The sequence below is a fragment of the Fonsecaea pedrosoi genome (assembly GCF_000835455.1).
Source record: "Fonsecaea pedrosoi CBS 271.37 unplaced genomic scaffold supercont1.8, whole genome shotgun sequence".
Taxonomy (NCBI): domain Eukaryota; kingdom Fungi; phylum Ascomycota; class Eurotiomycetes; order Chaetothyriales; family Herpotrichiellaceae; genus Fonsecaea; species Fonsecaea pedrosoi.
Window position 1 is genome coordinate 2,082,074 of NW_013550608.1, and position 17,711 is coordinate 2,099,784.

The 17,711-nt window shown below is 51.1% G+C and overlaps 6 protein-coding genes across 6 annotated transcripts; 1 reads left to right on the forward strand and 5 right to left on the reverse strand.

Annotated features, from left to right (window-relative positions):
• Positions 1-1,280: 1,280 nt before the first annotated feature.
• Positions 1,281-2,655, reverse strand: Z517_12071 (uncharacterized protein; the record flags this gene model as incomplete). The annotated part of the gene is made up of 2 exons (XM_013423651.1): positions 1,281-2,536; positions 2,592-2,655. 2 exons carry the CDS (start codon positions 2,653-2,655, stop codon positions 1,281-1,283), a joined length of 1,320 nt encoding a protein of 439 aa, XP_013279105.1.
• Positions 2,656-4,219: 1,564 nt separating this feature from the next.
• On the reverse strand, positions 4,220-6,842 carry Z517_12072 (uncharacterized protein; the record flags this gene model as incomplete). The annotated part of the gene is made up of 3 exons (XM_013423652.1): positions 4,220-4,440; positions 4,502-6,692; positions 6,753-6,842. 3 exons carry the CDS (start codon positions 6,840-6,842, stop codon positions 4,220-4,222), a joined length of 2,502 nt encoding a protein of 833 aa, XP_013279106.1.
• A 952-nt stretch (positions 6,843-7,794) lies between these two features.
• Z517_12073 (uncharacterized protein) lies at positions 7,795-9,165 on the reverse strand (the record flags this gene model as incomplete). Its single annotated transcript, XM_013423653.1, has 8 exons — positions 7,795-7,873; positions 7,926-8,370; positions 8,433-8,489; positions 8,555-8,650; positions 8,708-8,840; positions 8,904-8,939; positions 8,992-9,061; positions 9,119-9,165. 8 exons carry the CDS (start codon positions 9,163-9,165, stop codon positions 7,795-7,797), a joined length of 963 nt encoding a protein of 320 aa, XP_013279107.1.
• Positions 9,166-10,490: 1,325 nt separating this feature from the next.
• Positions 10,491-12,113, reverse strand: Z517_12074 (uncharacterized protein; the record flags this gene model as incomplete). Its single annotated transcript, XM_013423654.1, has 2 exons — positions 10,491-11,950; positions 12,014-12,113. The coding sequence occupies 2 exons, from the start codon at positions 12,111-12,113 to the stop codon at positions 10,491-10,493; spliced, it is 1,560 nt and encodes a 519-aa protein (XP_013279108.1).
• Positions 12,114-12,929: 816 nt separating this feature from the next.
• Positions 12,930-14,981, reverse strand: Z517_12075 (uncharacterized protein; the record flags this gene model as incomplete). The annotated part of the gene is made up of 1 exon (XM_013423655.1): positions 12,930-14,981. One exon carries the CDS (start codon positions 14,979-14,981, stop codon positions 12,930-12,932), a length of 2,052 nt encoding a protein of 683 aa, XP_013279109.1.
• Positions 14,982-15,880: 899 nt separating this feature from the next.
• Z517_12076 (uncharacterized protein) lies at positions 15,881-17,077 on the forward strand (the record flags this gene model as incomplete). The annotated part of the gene is made up of 3 exons (XM_013423656.1): positions 15,881-16,131; positions 16,187-16,310; positions 16,367-17,077. The coding sequence occupies 3 exons, from the start codon at positions 15,881-15,883 to the stop codon at positions 17,075-17,077; spliced, it is 1,086 nt and encodes a 361-aa protein (XP_013279110.1).
• Positions 17,078-17,711: the final 634 nt, after the last annotated feature.

Consider the following 17,711-nt stretch of genomic DNA (forward strand, 5'->3'; position numbering starts at 1 on the left):
CTACCTACCTACCTACCTACCTACCTACCTACCTACCTACCTACCTACCTACCTACCTACCTACCTACCTACCTACCTACCTACCTACCTACCTATCTATCTATCTACGTGTGCCACTGACCAGCCCCCTGTTCACATATACATCCAGTCGTTCATATATATAAGCAGGCAATTCATTCATCGACATACCTGGGGTTTCTTCGTGTGAAACTTACGGACTGACTGATTGATTGACTTGGAAAGCCACACATTTAGTTAGCTACAGTGCTTTCACTCCAGATGTGTGAAGAGGAATGCTCGGGTCAACGAGTAAGTATATCAAAGATGAATTGAACCATCACTTGACACCTGGACAGAAGAGACAACGGTGACGACTAGTTTCGTGGATTGATGCACATGGCCTATCGTCTGCGGTGATTGCTATGAGCTATCCGGTGAGGCCAAGTGACATACATGGCATGAGCGCATAAAAAACACAATAGCCAAAGCTCTACCCATATCCTGTCCTAGACCGGTCATGCCTGCATGCCTGGAACTGATGGTCGAATATAATGCTCTCATACCACCCATATCCCGTCATACGTATTGCACAGTAAACCGAGAGAACTCCATTGATATTGCCGGGAATGCAAGGCTCGAACCGCCATAAAACCATTTCCTCATTTGATGCAGACTAGGGGCTGTTGGATATGATTCAACTGAAATAGCCTCGTGCAACTCGCAATTGAAGAGCATATGGGGGTGTTGTACCGCTGTGCTCGAACTCCAACCTCTTCCTTGTAGATGGGATATGCAATGCCTGGCTCGGACTGTAGCTAAAGAGCTGAGCGAGTGTTGTTCGCAAGCAAGAAGGTCGACTGATGTTCGGGGTGTTGGGGAATCATGTCGCCGTCGAAAACAAAAGAAAACAAGATAGAAAAGCTCATCGGCTACCAGCTGGATTTTCCACATCGAAGTCCATCTCGAACGCCGTAAACGCCGCCGCCTCGCGGGAGTAACAAGTTTGTTCTTTGTAATGAAGGTGCAATTTGTCCATTGTAGAAAATCGTCGATCGTGCTTCCAATCTTGACAATTACACATGCGGTTGTCGTACCATGTGTGGGTTTTCTCTTTGGATATGCTGAGTTGTCCGTGTAAACTTGCCACTTGGTGCCTCTAACGCCGGGTTTCAGGGTGGATTGACCTCTTTGTGAATTTGTAAATGCTGTGCAACCGGGTGTAATGTGTGCTCTGGAACAAAAGACTTTCGTGGTCATCATAGGATATGATAGAGCGCAAATCAGTGGCCATAAATGCCAAAGTACTGCTCAACACCAAAAGCTCCTGGCGCCTTGTAAGTAGCATCATAGGCCTGGAACAGGAAGATACCGCCTGGATTCGAGCTGAATGCATCCTTGAGAGAAGAGATCGCACTCGCCTGGTTGGCAGGGGATGGGACAGCCTGGCCATTAGGTGATCCTTGGTATGGCCAGCCGGACTCCGTGACGATGACTTGTTTGCCGTTTGCCTTCTGGGAGATGGGGGCAATCACGCTCTCAACAAAGGTGCCTGCATTATTGGCCGCTGTGTTAGGATCAAAGAAGGCGTGAGCGTTGACGGCGCAAAAGTCGGATGATTGACAGATCTGTGGATTATTCTGATGCGCGGTGAAAGTATCCACAGCGACAATGTTCTTGTTGAACCCAGCAGCCTGCAGAATGGGACGAGCCACAGCGAGAGCAGCGACAACAGCAGCGGCAGAACCACCGGCATTGACCACTTCATTCCCAATGACGATAGTGTCGACAGGACCCCAGTTTCCGTTGATCATGCCAATCAGCGTGCTCAAATCACCAGCAACGTTGCCGATAGTATTAAGACCCAGCATAACTTGCAGACCTTGAGCAGCGGCAGCGGCTGTGGCCACACTAAGATCACAGCCAATGTCGTAGAAGCGAATTTTGGAGAATCCTTGATTGGCCAAGAAGCCAAACTCGGAATCCATGGTGCCACGGTCCTTGCAACCATTGCTGCCGATGAGTTCGTAGCAGATACCATAGCCACCGCCAGCTCCGGCACTGGCTCCACCCTTGACGCCTTTGTATGAGTTCCCTTTGTCAGCTGCAGCAGCGACGCTTTTTTCAGAGGAGGGGGTATCAGAAGAAGTCGAGGGCTGAATGACGCTCACGACTGGTGGAGGAGAAGAAACTGCAACTTGGGAAGAAGGAGCCGGCGGGGCCGGGGGGGCAGATTCGGGGGTGGGAACTAGGACAGAAGCAGGTGATTCAGACGCATGAGAGGCTGACTCGACATGAAAGGGTGAAGCGCGGCCTGGAGGCGGAGTATATGCAGTCGGCACGACCACAGGAGTTGCAGCGGATTGCGAGGCGACAGTGGTTGGAGTTGGGTGATCACGGTATTCGGTGGACAGGACATTGTTGTACTGATCAACCCAGACGACAGCATTGTTGGCCGTGACAGTAACGACGTCAGTGACAGTCGCAAAGTCAGTCTCTATGTGGTGGCGCGCAGGATGCTGATGTCGATGATTGCCTCCTATGTCACAGGTAAGCTTCCAACTAGAGCACGTCGGAGACGATGAGAGACTCACCATGGGGAATTGCCAGCACGACCGGGGCGCACAGAGCAGCCAGATGCAAGTTTGTTGCTCTCATGATGGACAGGCCAACGGACGAGAACTGGTTGGAGCAGTGAAAGGAGCGTCGGGACCTATATGGGTGGAAAGCGAAAGTAGTAAGCACTCTGTCGCACCGACCGGCGGGTCTTGAAAAGAAGGGAAGCTTGTCACAGGGTTGACAAGGTGTATAATGATCTTGTATAGAGGAAGAGGGAGATTGTCAGTCGGTGCCCACTTGGCCCATGCACCGTCATCGACGGCTTAAGTAGCCGCCTTTTGTTGGCATAGGCGACGACTAGACAAAGCACAGACAATGATGATGGATATCTGGGCTGTGTCCAGAACGCTGCTTCTGGGAGAGACGAAGAATGTACAAAGGCTTCAGGAGCGACTCACAACGCGAGACGCGCCGGAAGCGTTGTTTTCCCTCCTTTGGTAGCTGCGAACAGGGATATAGACATCATGGCGGAGACGACAAACAAGGAAATGGACCAACTCACCGGTTTGATCTGAAAGGAGTGACTTGATGAAGTCGATAGAGATGGGGCACAGGTCGCGGAAGAGTGAGATTGAATGTCGTTGTTTGGTTATTGCGGAATCCAGGAATGTCGGTTGGAATCCGGGTCCTGAGCGGCAGAATTTATATCTGGCACCACTGTCACTTCACCATCTTTTCACCTTGGCGAAACCGCTCAGAGTATCACTCGGCCTGATCAGCTGCTGCAAGGCGAGCCGGGTAAACACGGTCATACATGGGCAACAACATGGTAAACCGAACTTGACCATGTGCTGTGGAGGGAAGCATTTTCGCGTCACCTCGATCACTTCTAGGCCCGAGTCTGGCCTCTATTTTGTATCTAGTGCCGTTCGAGCTGTCGAGAGAAGTGTCATACTAGGCTGTCAGTGTCACTCAAGGCGAGCCTTTCTCCGAGTATGATGTTGATGCAATGTAACTCGACCCGTGAGCATATACCTACCTTCTGTTGTTGGGTATCTTCTTGCTTTCGACCGGTCAGTCAGTAAATTATCAGCAACTCCATCTCAATAGGGCTTATAACGTTCCATACTCAGAGCCTCTGGATCGATTAGACCAAAGAAGCCATCATTGGAAACGAAATTGGGAATTTGCAGTTGCACTTCACTAGAGTGCCACCGACTGCGCTTGAAACTCAATACACCCCAACAGTAACAAGTGCAATTTACACAGGCCTAGTGACCCATGGCGGTACACACCCGCCATCGAAGAAGCCCTTGGAGTATGAGACGAGGCGCAAACCGAGAGTTGACGTTGACTCTCGAGTCGGAAGGGAGTTTCAATCTTGGCCGGACTAGGTTTAGCCCAGACATTATACAGCCTCGTCAGCCGCCCCGTCAGCCTCGCCGGTCCGCCTTATTTCCCCACAAAGTGATATAAATAGATTACATACTCCCAATGTTCATGCATGCATTTGATCTATCCGGTATCATCAGTCATCACCTTGAATCGCTCTGGTGCCCGCAGTCATTGTCTTCCTGTCCTAGACTCCCATAGACGTCGTTCCGGCTATGCCAAATCTTGTCCTCTCACAAAGCCCCGGAAAAAATGAGTTGCAACCCAATCGTCAACCGCCTCGTTCACCGTAGTCTCTGGCCCACTTCTCAAACTCTTCCAATCCCTTTTTACTCACACTCGGTCGAATGCTAGCCAAACTGGCTTCGAAATCCATCATCTGAATTGGCCGAATCTGCTCCTTGGGAGTGTACAGCAGGGCTTCGCCGAGATGCCTCAAGGGGCCCATGGCGGCGTCTTTCGCAAGAGCTGTAATGTCGGATCCAGAGTAACCTGATGCGGAGCAGTGAGATTAGTGTGACAAGAGTAGGGTCAGGAGCGTTCAGGAACTTACCCTCCGTTAGCTCCACCAAGCGAGCGATGTCCTCCGGCCCTAGATCATGCTTTTGATGCCCAAGTAACGTTCGAATTTGTGTCTCCCTGGTTTCTGCCTCTGGCAAGGGAATGTACTGTCTTCTCACGAATCGCCGCCTCGCTGCATCATCAATGTCCCACGGGCAATTTGTCGCTGCAAGCACCAGCACTCGACTAGCGTCCCCCACAGTCGTATCCTTCCCAGCTGCTGCTCTTTGCAAGTCCGACCACTGAATGAGAAATTCTGTCTTGCTCCGCCTCGATGCTTCGTGCTCGCTCGACCCGCTTCTGGCACTTAACAGGGAATCGATCTCATCGACGAAAATGATACTCGGCGCCAGAGCCTTCGCCAGCGCAAACAAGGCTCGGACGAGCTTCTCTGACTCACCATGCCACTTGCTCGTCAGACTACTAGCACTGATGGCGAAAAATGTGCTTTTGCTTTCAGTAGCGACAGCCCTTGCAAGCATGGTCTTACCGGTCCCTGGTGGGCCGAACAGGAGCATCCCTCGCGCAGGCTCTCGCAACCCCATAAACAGATCCGGTCTAAGAAAAGGGTATACCACTGCCTCCTTTAACGCCTTTTTGGCAGCAGAAAGCCCGGCAACGTCATCCCAGTGAACTTCATCCCCCTTGACAACAATTTCGTTGATGATCTGCTTGGCGGCGTTTTCATCCACTCCTTTGGGCAAATTTTTGAGAATGTTCTCCATTCTTTTCTCCTCTGGGGACAGACCATCCTCTTCGGGAGACTCCCCATCCGTGGAGGGTGGAGTGATTGTGTTGGCACTCGCGGTCCTGTTGCCACGGCCTCGTCTGGGCCTGTCAAGGTTTCGTTTAGGTGCGTCGTCTTCGCTGTCAGAATGTGGATCCCTTTTTTGGGGAGAGCGACCTCTTGTCTCAAGCGCTGTCCCCGCCGCACCAACTGGTTTGCGGGATATTCCCGTCGCACCACCAGAAGATCCAACTTTTGGGTAAGCTCTCTCAAGGATATTTCTCGCGAGAGGCTGGGGCACGTTATGTGCTCGCGGAGGATACTCTCTTCGATAGGTAATCTCTGGTGCTTTCGGCAAATGAACAGGAGATCTGGTTCTTACTTGGGGATTCGCTTGGCCGACGGGTGACATATGTTGTGAAATCGGAGGCGTCTTCTCAGGTTCCGAATCGAGGTCGATCAGGCTAGGTGCGGAATCTGGATTCAATTTTAGGCTTTCCATAGATTTGTTGATTGATGATGGTGGTGGTGCAGAAGCCGAGGTTGGGATGTCACGCGTGGAATGCTGTGACAAGTAATCAGGAACACTCAGCAGAGACGACGCATTTGACTTGCGTTGCTCTTCGTATCTGGCTGTCGCATCTTGGTCAATACTCCGTCTTGCAGCTGTTGCGCTGAGTCTGGCTTCGATCGTGGGGTCTGAATCTGGCCTCTGGTTGGGCTGAGAGTTCTTCCGTGGCTGAGATTCCCATGCCAGACCAGCTGCTTTCATAGTCTCTGTTCTTCTGTCACGGTTCGAAGTTGATCGATACTTCATGAACCCCCTCCTCTCCGGGCGTAGTGTTGTCCGCATCGTTTTCCTGCCATGATCGGGACTAGGACTTCTTGAGGCCTTCATGCTCGGGACGGGTAAGGTGGGAGGAGGACCCAAAGGCGACGACCGAATCCGTGAAATAGGGGAAGTGCTGTCATGTGCCACGGTCTCGCTACTCCTGGTAACACCCAGTGGTGGACGTGGAGGCAATGCGGGTGTCGCATTGGGTAGCTCAGACATTTGCATTGGTGGTATCGTCTCTCCTCCAAGCCACGAGCCAGGCTGTTCAGACGTCGGGGGCGTGGATATCGACGGGTGTCCTCTGTTCTTCCCGAGACGCTTCCTTCCACTGCTGCCATTGCCGCTCATATTTCCATTGCCATTGCCGCCTCCGCCTCCGTTCTTTGGTTCTGTCCTGTCTTCCTTACGAGATTCTATGCCCAACTCTTCCCGGCTTCTCTTCAAAGTCTCCAGGAGATCGACTCGTTCCTTACACTGTATCTCCAGTTCTCGCAGGGAGTCGTATAGCGCCCGCTCTGTTTCCGACCGGGGAGAGTAATTCGATGAGAGTTTGTAGGCCCTGTAATGGACGATTTGGTCGAGCGCTGCCTTCCATGATCGGAGAGCCTCGGTCTCATTGCTCTGTGAGGTGCCACTGTGTTAGTGCAAGGTTATGGAGTTGGAACATGGCGTTTGCATTACCTGGCCTTCGAAAAAGACCGCCGTAGAACATTGCAGATACGCCTCATCGTAAGTCTTTTGCATTGACGAGGAAGGCTTGCTCCGCAACATCTTGTAGGGATTGCGAGGATGCGGACATGCTCAGGCCAGACAGAAGAAGAGGACGAAGTTATGGCATAGGACTTGTGACTTAATCGGGCGTGTGCAGCGAACGATGGCTGAGCCTCGAAAGGATCTGTCGAAATGGGCCAGAAGGCGATGCGCAAGGACAACCGCAAACTAGGCACTCGAGTCCCGCTGTCCGTTGCCCGCTTCCCACTCAACCCACTGTCCCAAGTACACAGCCTGCCCCCCATACGTCACCTGAACAATAACAGTTGCCCTGCAACCCCCGTCATACGAGTCCGCATTAAACACGAGGCTCGTCCTTTTGCTTGCGTGAGGCCTTCCAGATTCGCATTACCTCTAAAAGACTTTACATGCGAGATGGCAACTGCACTGGCAGAACAAGGCACGTGGACTCTTGCAAATAAGGTAAACACCGGCACGACCACCACCAACACACTATCGCTCACATAGCATCTTCAATTCTCATTGCTGATTAGCCTGGTCTATCAGATGGAAAGAGACCGACAAACAGCTGGTCGAAACGCTCAATCCCATCCCACTTTTGGTGTTATGCCATAGATGTACAGTATTATCCCAAAGTCCCTGTCCCCCAGGCATTGACAGGTGAAAAAGGGCAAGGACCAGCGCCCCTGCTCCCGTTGCCATAACGCCCTTTATTTTTTGCAAATATGCATGAGCCCTTCCTGCCATGGCAAAGGTTCAGCATCCTCTGTCGAATAGAAATGATTGTGATCATGCTTGAACAGTAGACACAAGTATGAGTACCGCGGCCGACGACCTCCCAAACGCATCTCTTCTGGGTATCTTGTATGCGCAAGGATGTTATGAAATACCATTGACGCGCACTTCGCAAGAGGCATTAGATCATGCTTAATCCCTCATTGATTCTGGGAGACGGAACTGCTGAAGCGATGTGCGTTGAACACGAGATCGATCATAACTTATTGGTATGAGATGTCTGTTCTTCCCGAAGCGTCCTCTTGAAGTAAGCCTTTGCCATTTCATATGACGACCTAAAACTTTGTCAGATTGTAAGGATGTAGACAGGGACCATTCTGGCCTTACCAGCAGATGGCGGTGCTTGGCATGGTGGTGATAATTCGAGGCCGCCAACCTCTCATAAATCCCCTCCAGCCGAACTCTTTCTTGATAATGGACGCAGCGTGGACTAATCCTCGTACATTGCGTATCTCGGCTTGTTGACTCAATCCTCTCGTCTGGAGCAAAGTCTTGATCACATCCAGCGGAGTGGTAATGCCGGCCGCAAAGGCTCCGGCCAAGCCACCAGCCACGCAATGTGTAATCGGATCATACTCTTTCCGGGGATTCATGACTTTGGAGAGAGATTCGTAGGCCATGAATTGCGTAGCCGTGAAGGGAACTGTCATACATAGTGTCGTAGGGTAGGATACGTAGAACGCAGAAAGACCCTCAGCGCGCCAGACGGAACGTGCGCATTGCGATATCGACCGGTAGGTCGATCCATGTACCTGCATCCGTTGTTTTATGACTGTCGCAGACGGTCAGCATCATGTCGAGGATTTTTGTGCAGAATCTAGAATAAGTCTATACCATCAAAAGGATTCATCAAAGCGTCACTCGCAATGGTTGCGCACGCTCCGCTCGCAGCTGTAATTTCCAGTTAGCACCTCGGCCGGCAACATTGCATGCCCGCCAACTCCAGAGGGACATACCAGCAGCGAGAGGATGATGTTTGCCATCTGCTTTGTTCCCACCTGCAAATTCTTTCACCACTTCGTAGGTGCCAAAATATACGGCATGAGCAGGGCCTGTTATCGATGATTAGATTCGGACGCAGTCTGTGTCGGTCGGATTTGACGACGCACCTGCACCGACAATGACACTGGTCACTCCTCTCCATAGCGTCCGCAGGCCTTCTATTCGATATATCGTAGAGACTGCATGTGAAAGCCCCGTATACAGGCCGCCGGCTGCAGGGTTTATGATTTGCATCCGTGTCTGATTTCAATATCGCATTAGCTTGTATTCCTCGCCAGTGCCGGAAGGTAGACAACTGTGTACCTTCATCAAGTCCACCGGATACATGACTGTATGTTCCTGAGACAATTGTCAATCTTTTATCTCTATCTCTTGATTTCCTTTTGCGTACAGCAATGCCTGCGAACGCGCCGGCCAACATATTGTGTCCGAGACCGTAGTTTGGTGGTAGAGCTTCATACCTGCGAGAGTGTCAGTGCTGGTTCTCACCATTCTCGACAAAAAAAAACACCACTTACTCATATTCTTCACCAGGTACTGCATCCGGGCTGCTCGACACTGACATATTCTCCGCGGGCAATGCCGCTGGGAATTTGGCTGACGCCGCCACGGTTGCAGATGGTATTTTTGTGCCTGCGATCTGCAATCGTTCCACCGAGGACGAGAGGGTTGCTTGGAATAGCAAAGGAAGTGAAACGACAAATCCTGCGTGACCGGGAGAACGGCTCTTGCGAACAGGGTATGTCGAAGTGAGTGTACAAGTAAAAAAATCGAACCACAGCAATATCAAGTCAGAGCCAGGGCGAAATAATGGCCCGGGCGAGGCACTCAGATCGCTCCAAAGATTTTGGGTCGACCTCACGGCTGCTGCTTAGAATTTTGAGCCAGGGTCTCTTAAGCTTGGGGCTGGCTGGGGTTAGCTAAGATGGCTGGTTGGTTGACGGGCACTGCGGCTTGACAAAGAGTTCACCATCAATGACGCCCCTAGGTGACTCGGTGACTCTAGAGTCCTTCTTTTGGGACACGCACTTGGGTTATGATGCCTACCTACTCGTACAGTACAGAGGTCTTACTACTCCCCCTGCCTGCCCTTGGCCGGGTCACCTCCGCGGTCTGTCCGTGAAGGTGTCGTATGAAAGCTGCCACTCTGCGGGCGGCGGCGACTCCTTCGCTTTGTCTTCCGATCTCGCTCTCTGCTCGCTGTCTAACTCCTATTCTGGCATCGTCTCCCTCGCCCTCGCCTCGGCGTCAACCTTCTTGCTCGGTCGTAATTCACCGACATCACAACAAGGTACTGTACATTCGGTCTCCCAGGCGGGGTTGAAATCGCCCTTGTATTTTGTGTCTAGGTACCTCGTACGTTAGTGATGACTATCCCTACTAACTGTCGGAAAAGTAGCGACTCCTCCTACGTCGCTATATTTCCGTCCCTCCACGTACCGCATCCACAAAATGAGATTTTTGAAAAAGCGGTTATTCATGTGTCCTCGGTATAGCGCATTCCTAATGTCTGTCGCAACTAAGGGAATACACTGTATCGCAATACACGTAGACTCACTCTTGAGAAGTTCCAGCTGCCAACCCCCTCTCGTTCCAGACATGCACTCTGTTCTGAATGAGTAGGAAAGTAATAAGCCGACCCTGCTCCATGCATGAATAATGCTCCCAACGCCCTCTACCGTAACAAAACTCTCGAGTCAAGTGAAAAAGCCCTTGATCTGAGCGCCATCCGTTCATGACAATGCATCCAAATTAGCCTTTCCATCAGGGAACGCCTCGCTAGCACAGCCGTCAACCTGCCGCCAAGTTGGTCATGCGTATCGCCGTTAGCTATCTAGGTATTTATGATATATCATAGTTCAACATTGAACTTCCATTGGTCTGTCACAATCAGTCAGCAAAAAGTCGCACCAAATTATTCGGGGTCAACAAACCTTTCTTCAGATTTTCGGCAGTGTCGCTCAGAAGGATCTCTCGTCTCCGGTTGCAGTAGGTTGTCTTGTCCAAAATCTCAACCTTCAAGTTGCCGAGCTCATGCACGGGCTTCTCGAACATCTGACTCAGGTTTTCTACCGCCATTTCCAGATCCTTTTGATTGTCCTCGAAGATCTCTGTCATGTTATTGCGAGCAAGATAAAAAGCAAATGCATAGGTCCATTTCAAGGTCTGGCGACAATTTTGCAGGGCTTTGGAGGCAGTGTCGAGAAATTGAACTTCAATCCACGACATGTTAGATTGGGATTGGAGGCTTGTCATCTTCTTTTCGGTCTTCAGCCACAAGTCTTTGTCGAGTTTGGCCGACTGCTCGTGGTTGGCGTAACGGTTGTAATAGTGCAGATATCGTTCCAGCGAGTGTCGAGAACGTGCCTGAGCATCACGAGCATCGGTTCCTGACTTCTCCTCGAATCGGTTGCAATTGTACCAACTAGTTCCATGCTCCGACCAAGGGCCCATACACATCCAGCAAAACTCGTGTTTACATTTCCGGCAGGTCATATGATTGCAGCCTCCATTCTTCTCGATAGTTGAATTGCACTTCGGGCACTCCTTGGTGTTGGCGGAAATCCAGTTCGAAGTTTCCGAATCATCCTCGCACTTCTTCAACCATTTCTTGACGAGAGCACAGGGGGCCGGGCGGTGATCGGCAAGCGTGCACCCAAAGCAGAACATGTGGTCGTGAGCACAGCGGACAGTCGGGACAATCCGACTGAGGTCTCGTTTCCTCACAGGACAATCCACAGCATATTCACATTCGGGAGCCGGGCACCACTTGAGATTGTCCTTGTCGTCCACATATGTTCTAGTGAGCAGGACATGGTAGCGGTCCATGACACTCTGGTCAACCAACAGCCTCAAGGATTTGGAGTCGACGATCCGGTGGCAGCCATCGAAGGGGCATTCGATTCTAGCAGCTTCCCCTTCGTCTTTGACTTTCTGGGTCAGGTATTGGGTATAACAGGTGGTACAATATCTGTGGTCGCATTTCATGGCATACGTCTCCAGGTCTGGAGAGTCCTCAAAGCAGATCTCGCAAGTGAAACCCTTGACCTTCTTTGTCTTTGGTGCCTCTGTGAACGTGGGACCCAAGCCAGCGGCCTCGAGAACTTTGTCCTGGTTGTCCATGTATGATTCGATCAATTTCTCCTTGTTCCATCTCATGAACCGAAGAAGGATAGCGGTCTGTTCCACAGGTAACTCGATGATGGATGACACTTCCTTGAACTGTTGTTCTTGCTGGGTGTGAATGTCTTCCGGGCTGAGGACCTTGTAGTCAACTTCGTAGGGCTTTTGTGGGTTTGTAAGGATGTCTTTCTCATAGCCAAAGCCACCATCATGGTCTTGATCGAAGTCTATAGTGAGTGATCTTTATCAGTTCTCTGACGCCACTGCAAACAAAGTGGGGAAATACTGACCACCTGGTAGACTGGCAATATCACTGTCTTGTGTACCTTCATCAAAATCAATTTCATCCCCACTCGGTGGATCCGACATGAATTCGTCTTCTGAATCCATGGCCTTGGGAGACGGCGAGCCGCGGTCGGTTATGGGAGTCGACAGACGCTGCGCAGGGAGATCGGAGGTCTTGCGTGTTTTTATGGGACCGTTGCTTGACGCGTCAGCGACGCACTCTGGAGCCTTTCTTTTCTTTGATTGAGGTGTCGTGTTGGCTTTGATAAGGGCAGCTGCGTCTCCAGATGAGACAGCAGGCTGCGATTTTGGTGAGGGGATGACCGGAGAAGCAGGTGACCAGCGTCTCAGAGACCACTCAAGTGTTCCGACAGGTAATTGGCGGTTGTCTCAACTGGCACAACGCTCAAGGGACAGGGAAGACAGTTTCTGGCACATATCAAGACTATTTTTAAGAGTTTGGACGGGTAGGAACAAAGATGTCGAGTTGAGGCCAAATAATGGAAGTGAAAATGGTTTCGGAGTAACAAAGGAGACATAGGGCCGCCTGCGGGTGGTACCAGAGCCAGACTCACCAGGTACTGGGGGATGGAACGGGGCGGGCGGCGGGCAACTTCAGGTTTGCAGGGTGGCGGTCGCCAATTACTGATGTGATCGTCATACTCCAATTTGCCTGACACGTGACTGGAAAGGAACTGCAAAGCCTCGTCTTCAGGTCAGTACCCTGTACCTCGTAGGTATTTTAACTGCCATTTTGATCCTTACTGCTAAGGCGTCCATTGTCCAAAAACACACCATGTCTTTTAGGGTTCTTACCAGCAAGAAATCTGATGACACGTGGCGTTGACCGATATTGGAAGGATGATTCATGAATACATGGCATATATCACCCATGGGCAGAACAGCCACTTGGCAGACTGCTCATTCGTCCTCTTCCTCGCTTTCACTCTCGCTCTCAGCGTTTTCTAGCCAGTCGATAAATTGCGAGCTTGGTTGTCTTACGGCTGCCATCTCTGGGTCATTGTTGGATCTTTCATCGGCCCACCATTCGGTGAAGGCCTCTTCACCAAACACCTCAAGATCATAGAGATCTTTGACGACGAACAAAAGGGTCTTGCCGCCATCTTTCCGCTTGGACAATTCCTTTTGGGCATCAAGCAGAAACGAGACTTGTTCTTCGGTTGCCTGTTCTGCGCCTGTTCTGCGAACAAGGGGATTGTATGCGGTAAGTATCCGCCTGGTTGCATCTGCAGCAGATAGTCCAGCCTCAATTTCCCCATGAATATGCCTCATAAGCGCCACAGCGACTGCTTTGCGGACTTGTGTCTCATCTGCTCCGCCGCTGAACCTCAAGCCCATCAACTCGCTAAGCATATCATCCACGTGCTTCCCTTCTTGCATACGCTGGATGAGGATCGCCACTGTGTCGTGTTGGAATCGGTCGGAGGATTCATCGCCAAAACTTTGACTTCGTGATCCGCCTAGAGAGGAGATTTCGTCTTCAGACATGTCCGAGTCCAGGGTGGACACTGAATCCGCAAAGTCCGGTCTGTTGTATACCAGTCTCGAGAGCTTGGAACTCAGGTAGTCTTCCTCGTCCTCCACGTAAGCATGACCTTCACCTGCGTCACCAACAAACATGGCATCATTTTTCACTTCTCCATCTGCCCGCTGTGGTGTTTTGACGATTCTTGACCCGCTTGGGACTGTGGTGCCAGCGGCGATCTTAACGCCGAAAGATATCAGAACGCCTTCTTCAATGATGCAATCATCGCCTATGAAAGCCTCGTCGCCTATGATAGCACGTGAAATTTTGACATTGTTGCCAACAGACGCATCATCCCATATGTAGGCAGCATCAATCTCGGTATTCCGACCAATATGACACCGTTGGCCGAGTATGCTGTTCCTGATGTCGCACCCTGCGCCGATGGTGGTTTCGGGACCGACTATTGTGCCTGCTTCAAGCTTCGTGGGTTTGGCGACAATCACCTTCTTGTCAACAACAACTCCGTCCTGCAAACGCTCGTAGTGTGTATTGCCGAAGACATTGTTTTCGACTGCAATTGATGCGATTACACCTTGTTTCAAATCTTGAGATATGGCTTTATATGACCAGAAATCTGCCGCCCGGGCGGCGTAATGGTCCTTGACGATATATGTGTGGATCGTCTTGCCATTCAGTTCCCAGTCCTTGAGAACACCAAAAAGAAAGTCTTTTCGAGGTGACTGATTGTCAAAGTTGTCCGACCACAGGCTGAGAACATCTGGGGTGCAAATGTCGATTCTGCAGTCGATGAGGTCCTGTCGAACCTCTAGCTCAGGAGTTTTCAACAATTCCGGATCAATGTGGGAGGTGAACTGACTACCTGGAAATGCTTCCTCATAGTGCAGACATCTATCTTTGGTTGGGTCGATGACAAAAGTTGGCACTACTCCGCCACTGTGGTCGTGAATTCCTGGCTCAGCCTGCCTAAGAACCATGGTCATGATGGCATTTTTGTCCTTTTCTCGTCGGGTCTTGTGCTGTCGTAGAGCCTTTTCAATGGGAAAGTTTGCAATTATATCACCACTAACCACAATGAAGTCTCCAGCCATCAAGTGCTTTTGGTCGAGATCTCTCATTAGGTCACCCACCGAGCTCGCAATGCACCTCAGCAGGATTAGGCTCTCAAAGGGTGAGTTGGACGACTTCCACCGAGACCCCTCGATGTAGGATTCCACTTGATCGGCATGTGCCCCGGCATAGACATAGACAACTTGGACTCCTGCACTTGCTAGATACTCGAGAGTGTACTCAATCAGCGGCGTGTTGGCCAGAGTCAGTAGACATCTAGGTTTCTCCAGGGTAAATGGGGCAAATCTGTCTTCGAACGTATCTGCGACGACGACAGCCTGTAGAGGATCTTGCTTGTTGTCATCTGCAGACCTGCCGCCTCCTCCGCCTGCAGATCTTGATTGTTTGGGTGGCATAGCTGATTATTTGGCTGCTCGATTTCAGTTTCTTTAGTCTATGCTATGAATGTCGGAGCCTGAGGGAACGTGAATTCGTGGCGAGGAATATGTTCTGCAGTTGCATATTAGGGCAGTGATGGCTTGCTCGAGAGCAATAATATGAAATGACTTCTACCCGAGTTTGAAGGGCACGACTCCCTTGGAAGATCAGCCTCGCAGGGACTTGGGCAGATGGAACAAGGCCTGAAATGTCGTGAGTCAATTATGACTGGTCGGGCACTTTGAAATTTCTGGAGCAGATTTCCGGATCTCAGCGATGGGGGATTGTTAGGGTGGCATGGTTGGCCCAGTAGAAAAATATTAGTGGGTGAGTTTTGCTGCAGTTGTCAATTCTTAACTGCGCCAAGCCTCTCCCGCAGCGAACAGGGGACAAGGCCTCTGGGCATCCCAGGCGTCACAGGCGTCAAGCCCCAATTCTTACCTCGTGCTTTGGGAGGGAGCACCAAATGTGCACCAGGTGCTTGGTACTGTGTACGAGGCGTAGTAGGGGGGCCCAGGGTCCAGAGGTGCGTGAAATAAGTCGTGCGTCATAGTCATGGGAAAAGCGAGAGTCGCCCCCAATCGTTGCCGACCTTTCAACTGCGCCCGTGCCTGATTAAGATGCACTTTTGGATCCATTATTCGTATATGTCTTTTTGGTTGTTGTCATTGTCCGCTGGTTCTGCCAATTGCTCATTCCTACTCACTCAGACAATTTGAATTTCTGGTTTGCATTCCCTACCCTAGATTCGGGATATCACCTTTTGCCTCCTCTCTACTCCTCGAGATTCCACCTCTGTCTGATTCGATCTGTGTCGCTCGTTGTAACCATCACCGCTACTACCCCCTCCAGTAGTCAACCTATCCTCCCTTTCGTCATGTCGACCGAATCCCAACCGGCGAATCCGCAGATGGAATTGGACCCGAAATATGACGACTATGACTTCCCCACGACTGCCCCCGAGAACGAGTCGGGTCATCCTGGCCATACCACCAAGGAACAGGATGCACAAGTGCATCAGCTAAGGGCTATGCTGGAACAAGAAGGATACACGGAGCGGCTGGATACTTTGACTCTGTTGCGCTTTCTTAGAGCCCGCAAGTTCAATGTCGAGAACAGCAAGGCAATGTATGGTTTTCTACGAACAATTGATATAAGCTAGAGACTGATAAAAGGGTTCCAGGTTCATCAAGAATGAACAATGGCGAAAGGAGTTTGGTACTGACGACCTGGTTCGCACATTTGACTACACAGAAAGAGCTCAGATGTTCCAGTACTATCCACAGTACTACCATAAGACGGACAAGGTAGGGCCACAGTGCGCGGGTCGACGGTATCCAGTATCACTGACAGATGTCGGCAGGATGGGCGCCCTGTGTATATCGAACAATACGGCAAAATCGATCTGAATGCCATGTACAAGATCTCTACTGCTGAACGAATGGTGCAAAATCTGGTGGTAGAGTATGAAAAAGTGGCCGATCCACGACTGCCCGCTTGTTCGCGCAAGGCAGGCAAACTCCTCGAGACTTGTTGCACAATCATGGATATGAAAGGGGTTGGCGTCGGACGAATCCCATCCGTCTACGGCTACCTCAAGTCTGTCAGCGCCATTTCCCAAGACTACTACCCAGAGCGACTGGGCAAGCTATACATCATCAATGCACCATGGGGCTTTGCCAGCGTCTTCAGCTTCGTCAAATCGTTCCTTGACCCAATCACGGTCGCCAAGATCCACGTTCTTGGCTCGAACTACCAAAAAGAACTGCTGCAACAGGTCCCCGCAGAAAACCTCCCCAAGGAATTTGGCGGCGAGTGCGAGTGCGAAGGTGGCTGTCAGTTCAGTGATGAGGGTCCCTGGAAAGACCCCAAATATGCAAAGCCGCCTAAATGGGCCAGAGCGGATCCAGTTACCGGCAAAGACGCTGCAAACACCGTGCAACCTGCGCCGACTGATGGTGCTCAAGATCCAACCACGGCACAAGCGCCTGCCCCCGCTACAGCCCCTGCGCAGGCTGAGAGTGCGCCAGGCGAAGGACCGAAGATGCCCCTGGAAGAGACTGCAGGATCGTAGGTATTTTTATCTCAGACCATTGTCAAAGATTGCGCAGCAGGAAGAAGCCCCATGGCATGCCTACAGATTTTGAAGGTGGAAGAAACAGAAGAACAGTATGCCAGTACCTAAGCTCAGAGCGACGCCTGGATCTGCTTGCTGTACATTTTGACGATACATTGGCTTTCGGAGGAGATCTTCTGATATTTCCCCCCGAATACACCTCACTTCATGAAGCGCGAGCTTTCTTCATTGTCCCCCTATCGCTTCTTAAGGCAGACCTGGGAACCGTTGCCTACCTAGACAGGCGACCACCAGATTGTTGGTAGCTCAATATGATCTCGGCACCCGCCAACACCTACTAATTGGTCGTTCTCACACCTTGCATCTCTGCTTGAGTTCCAGTCCAGAGACTGTCCTGTAGATTGGCATCTGTCGAATAGCGATGGGACTTGATTCGGAACAGCGCGATTGACTCTTGGGTCTGGCGAACGAGGATTCCTTGCAGCACCGTGTCCGAGAACTCTGGACTTCCTTCTGGTCAATGCTCTCTTGAACTGGCGATCAGTGAGGTCGTTCATTGTCGTGGGTATTGACGACGAGATGCCACGTCCACGAGGGTCGTGTATCTCCCTTGAGCTAGACATCCAATTGT